Here is a 9,987-nt window from a genome sequence, read left to right on the forward strand (position 1 = left end):
TGCTTTGTCATGTTTTTTGCATTACTTTCTACACAAATGCTCCCAAATATATTTTGAGGTCGCACAGATTAAATTTCTGGAGCATATATGAGCATTTTGTCACCTGATGATCAAAAGCTGCAAACATTCACTGATGCTCAAAATACCACTCCATCACACATTATACCAACTTTCAGTATCAGGGTCAAGGCCATCATCACATCTTTATTCCAGGACATGTGATATATGTTTTAAAAGTTAAACATTTATTTTGTTTAAATGTCAAGTAGTCAAAAGTGGCCTTCATTAAATCCCCATTAAGAACATGCATGTTTATGAACCTTTATGACCTATAAATAATATTGAATGAATGTTTGTTGAGTATCAAAATAGATCATCCGTTTGTATCAATGATCATCATTGAGTGTCATTCAGGATCACAGACACACGGTCAAAGAGCGGTTTATTAGGCCACTGGTTTAGGTTGTGGACATTATTTGATCAGTTTTAAGAGGGATGATGATGATGATGATGATGATGATGATGATGATGATGATGATGATGATGATGTTTTAAATCTGGACAGACGACAGTGAAGGTGTTTCCATGATTTCTACCGCAGTAAAACCGGATATCGAGGGTAAGGCGGATACGACGCATTGACACGGGCCGTTACGCTGGTCAAAATAGAGGATTTCTCTGGATTTAAACATTGTTGGAAACATTTGGGATAAAGTAAGAACACAAGGCAACAAATTATACAACATTGTTCAAGTGGTTTTAGGATATTTTAATCCAAAAATCTTACATATTGTGCCTTTAAATGCCTGTCATTTAATGACGACTGCATGAAAAGTAAAGGCTAGTATTAAAAACATTATAAACTACTATGAAAAGAAATCAGGGCCGTAGGGCCCAAATTTGAGTGAGTTAGGGGGTTCAGGGCTCCCCGAGAAAATCAGATTTCTCTGATCTTCGATGTGCATTTGAAAAGAATAATAATATCTTTAAAAGCATGTGAGATTACCTGCTCTCTCCTCGTCTCCATCACTCTTTCTCTTTCTCTCAGTCTCTTCTCTTGCTCTGTCTCTTCCCTCCTAAAGCTGAGTCTGTCAGTGAAGAAAGTAAACATTGGCTCAACTGATATTTATATGATTTATGAATCAGTTTCTTAGACAAGTCTAATTCACTGAAGGCTACCAGGAAAGCTAGAAACTCAGTTTATTCAATTCATTCACAATATCTACACATTCATTACTAATCCTATACTTATTATGATGAAAACGGCTTCATTAATATTTCTTTCACCTCACATTGACAGTTACCATTATTACATGAATCACAAAATTAGAAAAAAAGTTTATTAGTTTGCATCTCTGATTATTTTTGTCGGTCGTTTAACATTTCTATCCTAAAACTCATGAAATGTTTAGTAGTTGATCTACTTACATCTTATCTCGCGCTTTATTATCAGATGCGCGGTCACGAGTTCTCATGAATATTCATATGCCACTACCCAGATAGCATGTAGTAATCGGCCCGAGCTCGGCTGCCCCGCGGCGCCTGCGGCTCTGACTCGGCATCGGCGTGTGTTTACCGGGCCGATTCTGGCCCGCAGCTCGCTCTGGCACATGCAGTTTTGTTACGGCTGTAAAGCACTGGCCCGATTGCTGTTCATTGTAACTGGCCCGATTCTGGCTATAGAGATCTGGGCCACTTCTGTCAATGACTCGGCTTATGTTCAATCACTGATGGTTACATAATGAAGCAATAATTAACATAAAATTGTTTTAAAATTTACTTAATTTCCTGACAGGATCTGATAATGTGTTAGCTACTCATTTAATGTCATGAATTTGTACAAATCAAAATATCTAAGGTAAAACTTAATCAAAATGATAATAACAGTGATCGTTTTGCACAGAAGGATCAAATCTATTTAGTTGTAATAAAGCATGCAGGTCATTCTTTACGGTGTAATGCTTTTTAAACGTGCTAAATTATGCACGTGATCTCAGGTGACTCGTTCATCGTCACTTACAGTAGTGGGAGGGGTCTCAACTGTGGCGATTGTGGTTGTGTTTGGACGAAAACAAAACAATGGATTAAATACCACAAAATACGAATATGGTAAGAAAAAATTTGAAAACATTGATGCGCTTTTATTTCCAAGTATTCTATGAAGCAGACACGCTGAAAAGGACTAATGTTACAGACGTTAACAGCACGCGTGGGACTGCAGCTAACCCCATAACTGTTGCAGCTGCTAGCACGACTTTCTTGCATGGGAATTCGATGACCACGACCTAAATCAACCTAAAAAGTAATAGCAGTGCTCATTAATTAAAAAAGTTCTTTTAAAATTTGTTTTGAAAATTGTTACGATGGGCCATATGCAGATAAAACGGTTGCCATTCAGCGATTTGTTGTTGTTGTTGTTTTCTCTCAATGACGGCTTTAAAACGAACTCGGTAAGTGCCATATTATATTCTAACAGCTTGTGTTATTACCCATTTATTTAATATAAATATTTATTCAAGTTATAGGCCAACAGCATTTAGCTGAGCTTCGGCAAATTCAAATCTTGCGTAACAATGACGCATTTCCGTAGCCGTAGCTGATTGGATGACGGTCATTGAATGGACAATAAAAGGTGATGCTAAGAGATTCGGTTTCACAACAGTTTGACAACATTTCGACGTTGGATTTCAATCGCAAAGGTAAGGTTTTTGCTACTTGATATGCTGTTGATACTGACTTGCTATTTTAAAACATTGTGAATGCTAAATTTAGTTTAGTTTAGGTCAAGTATATATTATTTTAAGAAACCATGCTGAACAAATTATTTGAAGTAATAAAATAGTCCATATACTATATGGCTCTGTTAACAACACTAGTAAAAGCCGTAAATGTTGTATTTCTGAGCTAACTTAAAGGAAATACGGTAGAGTGTTGACACTATGATTCTTGCTATTTTAAAACATTATTCACACTGTTAAATTGTAACTGTGTTTAACTTAAAAGTATTTTTAGGTCGTTATTTGGTAACACTTTACAATAAGGTTCATTTGTTAACATTACTTAATATATTAACTAACAATGAGCAATACATTTGTTAATCTTTGCTAACGTTAGTTAATACAAAATACAGCTGTTCATTATTTGTTCATGTTACTTCACATTGCATTAACTGATATTAACAAAACTTTTGTTTTGAATAATGCTTCAGTAAATGTTGAAATTATTATATTAACTAAGATTAATAAATGCTGTACAAGTGCAGTTCATTATTAGTATACAGTAGAATTTTGACTCTGTGAATAAGGTTTTAAAATAGTAAGTCATAATGTTAAACAGTAACATTGTAATTTTCATTGTATGTTGTACAGACTGTTTTAAATGGGTTCCAAACACTTATCCATTTTCATTTAGTTATAGTTTTACGTTGGTGTCAATTGGTTGGTTTATTGGCCTCTGTTAACAGTCCTGAAAATATCTGTAGAACAGATCCTGGTTTACGTATAAAAAGATGCAAATGTAGGTATAAAGAAAACAAAAGTACACATTTTGGGCAATTTACAGCACATCAGTTGATCTGCACAAAGACAAAAGAGTAATGTCAGTGTTTTATAATGAACATGTGAATAGGAATGATATTGTCTGAGGTGTTAATGGGCTATTGCAAGCCATGAACTGCTGGTACTGATCTTTCTTTCTTCTGGCTCTTTAAGTGTAAAAAGTGTAAGTCTGTAATGTATGTAAAGATGTAATTTAGTTGATTTCTGGTGTTTTCTGATCTCTATAAATGTATCTATGCAGTATATTGATTGTAACAAAATTAAACATTGTTTGTGTGCTTTTTGCTTTTTTTGACAGACCACAACAAGATCAGTGAAGTTGCCAAGCTCAGCACAGAAGAGGCCATCCTGTGTAAGTCATGTCTGAAAACTATGAGTTTTATACTGTAAATTCTAACATTCAAAAAAAGGCGAGGGCAAGTGTTGCTCAGATTCTAAAGTCTTTGCAAACTCCTAACTCTAAGGCTAGTGATGACACTCCTCATAATCAACAGATGTACACTAGTAAAAATGAATCCTCTGAAGATAATGACTTTGACAATATTGATGTGGTGGTGTCAGAAGACTCTGTTAATTTAGATGATTATGATGCAGTGATGTCGGAAGACTCTGTAAGTGATTCTGAGAATAGTGATGACTATTTTGAGGAAAGTCCTGATGAAGCTTTTAGAAACGCTCTAACTGACTGGGCTATAGACTTCAGAATCACAATGGTTGCATTAACAGCTCTTCTGTCAGTCTTGCGTAGTATGCATCCCAGCCTTCCAAAAGATGCTCGAACACTGCTTAAGACTAACACAATATATAGGATAGAACAAGTAGCAGGAGGCTCTTTCTATTATTTTGGTATTCTTAATGCATTGTCTGGAATGCTTGAAAAAATATTGCCCCAGTTACCAAACAGACACACACTGAGATTGCAGTTGAATTTTGATGGCATTCCGTTGCACAAGAGTTCAAATATGCAACTGTGGCCTATTTTAGGCTTATTACAAGGCATAGCCAAAAAGCCTTTTCTAATAGCAATATTTGGTGGCATTTCAAAACCAAAAATACTGGCAGAGTATTTAAAAAGCTTAATTGACGAAGTTAAGGTCCTGCAGTCAGGCTTTATTTTCAGAGGAAAGGAACTACTCCTAAAAATTAGTTCTGTAGTTTGTGATGCACCTGCTCGTGCATATGTTAAGGGAGTTAAATCTCATACAGGTTATTCGTCATGTGGTAAATGTGTACAGTCTGGTGTGTACATACAAAAGCGCATGACTTTCCCTGAGACTAATGCTGCCCTAAGAACGAATGAAACGTTCAGAAGCATGTGTGATGAAGACCACCACATAACTAGATCTCCATTTACTGAACTTGATATAAACATGGTATCATGTTTCCCTCATGATTATATGCATTTAGTCTGTCTTGGTGTGATGCGAAGGTTATTAGATCTATGGACAAGTGGTCCTCTCAAGACTCGTTTGCCATCACAGAAAGTAGTCAAATTATCTCAGAACTTACTCTCCATTAAAAATTATGTCCCATCAGAATTTGCTCGTAAACCAAGGTCGATTGAAGAAAAAAACAGGTGGAAGGCAACTGAACTAAGACAGTTTTTACTCTACACAGGATCAGTAGTTCTTCATGATGTTGTATGCACTCCTGTTTACAATAACTTTATGCTTCTCTCAGTTGCGATTTCAATTCTTATTGATCCAACCCTGTGTTCTGTAATGTGTGAATATGCAAAGGTATTACTAGTGGCTTTTGTGGAGCACTTTGTGAAGCTGTATGGCAAGGAATATGTGGTGTATAATGTGCATGGCCTTGTTCACTTAGCTGATGATGTGAAATGCCATGGTCCACTTGACCACATTTCTGCATTTCCATTCGAGAATTATTTAGGGCAGTAAAAAAGATTGGTCCGACGTCCATGTCATCCTGTTGCCCAGATTGTACGCAGGATATCTGAAATATCTAGTGGTGGTTCTAAGATCGACCCTTCCAAAAGTTATGTGCGAAAAGAGCATTGTGATGGTCCTATTTTGCAGTTTGTTAATGGAGAAGTGAGACAGTATAAAGAAATATATTTCCCTGATTTTTGTCTAAAAATTTCAAAAGGCGATAACTGTGTCAGAATTGGTTCCAATATTGGGTTGGTACAGAACATCTATATTGAGAACAATGATGCTTACATCGTATATGCTGAGTTTGAGTCTGTTCGTAGATTTTATGACTACCCAATTGATTCTTGCAGGCTTGGAGCTTATCTCGTATCTGATCTTTCTAAAGAATTTAGATGTGCCAAAATTGATGAGACGCTTAAAAAATATGTCATACTTCCTTTTCAAACCAAGTTTGCCTGTCTACCTTTACTGCATTTAAATTGACAACAACAGCAGTTCAACTGTGTGTTGGTCTTAGGTTTTTTAATGTAGCATAGATATATTTAAACATAATTCACCAAAATCTCACATTCAGGTACAGGCTTGTGGAGTGTAACATAACAGTATTTTTGAAAATAGAAGGATTATTGTGCAATAATAAGCGGAATGACAGCTCAACTTGACTTGATTATTATTGTGTAAATTATTGTGTAATGTGAATAAAAATTGTGTAAAAATGTGTAAAATGCAACAAATTGCTCTTTTTTTTGTTTTGTTTTTTGAAGATTTTTTGGGAAAATGTTCCATATTGTGGAGTTCATCGAGTCATCTGAAGTGGAAGTTGTGCCATCTTCATGGGTGCAGAATGGTACCTGTGCTTGGCCGACTTACAAATCTGTGGCTAAGATCCAGAAGGCTGTAACACTCCATGAATCTCCTAATCGTACTTGGTCTGCCTTCAGGGTGCGAATTATTCACACCACAGGTACTAACATATTAAGAAAACTGTGACAATATTTCATGATTGTTACATTTTTGGGGAGGTTAACCACCATGTATGTTTTATAGACACGTATCAGGAAGCTCGGCTCAAACTTCCGCAAGCAACTCTGATGTCTGATTTGCAGACAGAAGATGATGATGATGATCGTCCAGCATACACAAAAAGAAAGAACAGGTTTGTTTGTATTTTAAGCATGTTTTTTTACCACAGGTGTTTTTCAAATAAACGGTGTAGTTAACCCCAAAATGAAAAGTCTGTTAGCGACAACAGAATGAGGGAATAGATGATTGCAGAACTTTCATTTTGGGTTAACTGTCTTATATGTAAATTGTACATATATTGCATTGATACATTATAATCTGCAAGTTTTGCTACGGCACTATTTTAACGTTGTTGTTTTTTCCTCATGTACACGATCAGGGGAAATAAAAGAAACCACTCTAGTGAGGATGATGACGATAATTACTTTGCAAGCAAGAGACTGGAAAAAACTGTCAGAATAGAGGACCGTTCAGAAGTTTTTGCAGCACCTCAAATACCGTCACCACCACGGACTATGGCAGAACCTCTGAGAACTCCATCCAGACACACAGATGGTATTGCAAGTCCTACCACCTCTAGGAATAATTTACGTCTATGTACCAGTGCAGCTGGAGATGGAGACAGAACATGTTGCAGTTCATCATGTGTTTGTAAGTATGAACTTCATTTTAAAGGCCTAATTCAACAAGGGATTTAAGATTTAACTGACTACCTACCAAAACACTATACAAAAAATATACAAAAAACAAGCTTCAAGTGCATGTACGCTTATTTATGTTTTTTTTTTTTGCAGCCCTGCTGACTGAAGTTTTAAAAGCACAAGAGGTCATCAAGCAACAACTTGCCATCATTCTGAAGAATCAGCAGAAACAGAACAGTGCTCAGTCGCAGAGTGATGAACTTCCAGACATCACCACATTCAACCTTCCTTTGTCAGATTTACCTGATCTGGAAAGGCTTGAAAATCAAATAAAGGATCAGCCAGAACAAATGAAGAAGTTGGTAAGATGAAGTCCTTGAATTTTTCACACAATGTGTCTTGTCTTGTATGTATTACAATCACATTGATACTCCGTTACTGTTGTATATTTATTTTGCCTGTAATACCGTTTCATTTTTTTTTTTTCTTCAAAGGTAACCTATTTAGGAACAATTGGTGGGTTTTCCACTAAAGAAGCTGTGTGGCGTATCCTGGGAAAGCTTTTGGCGAACTCCTTTGCTAAAAGAATTAACTGGAGTGGTGCAAACCAAAAAGTGGCATTTCGTGCATTGGCCCTCAGGACTATTGTAGTCAGTAAGTTGATTTGATATACATTCCAGTACATATAGGCTGCTATACATCTGTCGTGTACGATTACTTTCATATAATTGTTAATGTATTGTTAGTGTATTTTTTGCTTGTTTTTTTGTTGTTGTTTTTTTTACCAATATCTGTTCTTTGTTGCGCAAAATTGTGTAACTGTATAACTAACTATTTGTGAATATTGTTTGCCATTTACAGATGCAGTGAGGACAAATGCCCATACCAAGAGCTCCACTGATAAAGAGGTGGAAAGGTATATAACAAGATGGCTACAACTTGCTCCTGACAGAGATGGAGGAAGGAAGGAAAGAGCGAAGGCTAACGTGTTTAATGTGTAAATTACTTTGATCAATTCTTTTCTTTTTTTATATTTGTAATGACAGGTATAAAAATAGGTGTTTAAGTATTTCTTTCTTTTTTCTTTTTCTTTTTTTTTTTGCACTATTTTATTTATATGCGTGTTTTTTTAATTAGTATTATTGTGGGGTTTTTTTTTTAGATTACATTTTCTTGACAAATAGGTGTTTAAAGATAGTTCTTGATACCATTTTAGTTTACCATTACCATATAACACATATACCTTTTTTTTATTTTTTCAATATAATCTAGTTTAAGTATTTATTTATTTACAATAGGTGTTTTAAGATGTTTCTTCATACTTGTATAATTTTAAATATATATATCCATTTTTTATTTAAAATGTGTGCCTTTTTACAAAACTTTTGTATTCAAGTTTCTTTGAACTTATACTTGTGCACTTTAATATTTTTTTTTGGTTGTGTTTAAAGTTGTTTCTTGATAAATGTGCAATTTTCTAAATAAATATAGTTTCTTCATATTTCTGTCCTTTGTTTTTATATCATTTGCAACAATATTCGGATTAAAAATATGTTTTAAGTTATGTTTTCATTTTCTTCAAAAGTTTTATTATAGCCTAAATGTTTTGTATCACATTATCCATTTGCTGTCATATCAACACAAAAGTGGTATAAAGGTTATTCAATTAACATTAATAAAGGTAGACATTTCATAATAACATGGCAAGAATTAATCGGGCCAGCTTTGGCGGGCAGTACGCATTAGTGACGGCCCGATTCCGGCTTGATTGCGGCAGCGTCGGCAAGTTAACGGCTGCCGCATCTGGCCCGATTGATTCGGGCCGGAATCGGGCAGTGAGTAAACATGCATACGGCCCGAGTGCGGCAGACGGAAGCGGGCCGACGGGTAAGTCTCCGGCAGTCGAGAATCAAACCGGAACTGGCCCGAGTGTATTTTGCTATCTGGGTAAACTCTCGTAACACTGGCCCTGATCCAAAACCTTCTCTAACTGGAAACACTGGATCGTCCAAAGAATACTTTCATTTCCGCATTATCACAAAACAACATCATAAAACTGGAAATAAACCTTTTCAGAAAAAACATTATTCATTTCTACACAATTAATATCAACAAAACGGTTTGTTTTAGTAATTCCTGGCTACTTCTTTGTCATACTTTTACAACATGTATAGTTTATAACTCATGTCTTAACCTAATGATGATCAGCCTAACTGGTGTGAAACCCGTCGATATTCCCCAGATCAGGTTAATGGTGTCAGTATTAAAGCTCTTCAGGAGTTCAGACGGGCTTGTCCTACAGGAACAGAATCCAGAAGTCTGGCAAACACTTTCGCTTTGAGATCGAGACTCACCTGTGCGATCCTTTAGGACTGTTGTTTGGCACGAGATACGATTCAATCTTTAGTCAAATAGTCCAGTCTGTGCTAAAAGAGATTCTGCCTCATCATCTGAAGACTTTAATGTGTAACAGCGAGAGCAGGAAGATCTGAAACATTATATAAACGAGGTTACACCTGTGCTGTTGTTGTTCTGAGGTTTCCTGATGTTTGTCAGAGCAGCTCTGGAGCATCAGCGCCTCCTACTGGACAGAGTTTGAGCCGCTCGAGCTGCTCTAGGGTCACGGGACTGGGGCCACTTTTTCCCAAATTCTGAATGATTCACTTTGATGTATTATTAAATACTAAATACGCATGTTAATGTGTTTTAAATACTTTATTTATTGCACAAAAAACAATTTAAAAGGACATTTAAATATAGGCCTTATGTACATTTCAAGTCACATGATGTTTGTTAGACCACAAGACATAATAATAACTGAATTTACACAAAAGATCCAGTTGAAAAGTTGACATGTGCTTGATTCTCAGC

At 35.9% G+C, this 9,987-nt stretch overlaps 1 protein-coding gene and 1 pseudogene across 2 annotated transcripts in view; one reads left to right on the forward strand and one right to left on the reverse strand.

Moving 5' to 3' along the window:
• Positions 1 to 9,681, reverse strand: part of LOC307139510 (NACHT, LRR and PYD domains-containing protein 3-like) — a 38,493-nt pseudogene extending 28,812 nt beyond the window's left edge. The window contains exons 1-2 of the transcript in view: positions 9,471 to 9,681; positions 1,007 to 1,082 (exon numbers count right to left, since the gene is read on the reverse strand). The product of the transcript in view is annotated as an NACHT, LRR and PYD domains-containing protein 3-like (transcript). The remainder of the gene's footprint in view (positions 1 to 1,006; positions 1,083 to 9,470) is intronic.
• On the forward strand, positions 2,636 to 8,261 carry LOC307139511 (uncharacterized protein; the record flags this gene model as incomplete). The annotated part of the gene is made up of 9 exons (XM_079838507.1): positions 2,636 to 2,699; positions 3,856 to 3,909; positions 4,083 to 4,290; positions 6,217 to 6,416; positions 6,500 to 6,608; positions 6,855 to 7,126; positions 7,270 to 7,478; positions 7,611 to 7,770; positions 7,978 to 8,261. 9 exons carry the CDS (start codon positions 2,636 to 2,638, stop codon positions 8,115 to 8,117), a joined length of 1,416 nt encoding a protein of 471 aa, XP_079694633.1. The 3' UTR covers positions 8,118 to 8,261.
• Positions 9,682 to 9,987: the final 306 nt, after the last annotated feature.

The sequence above is a fragment of the Gobio gobio genome (genome assembly GCF_949357685.1).
Source record: "Gobio gobio genome assembly, chromosome: 16".
Lineage (NCBI taxonomy): Eukaryota > Metazoa > Chordata > Actinopteri > Cypriniformes > Gobionidae > Gobio > Gobio gobio.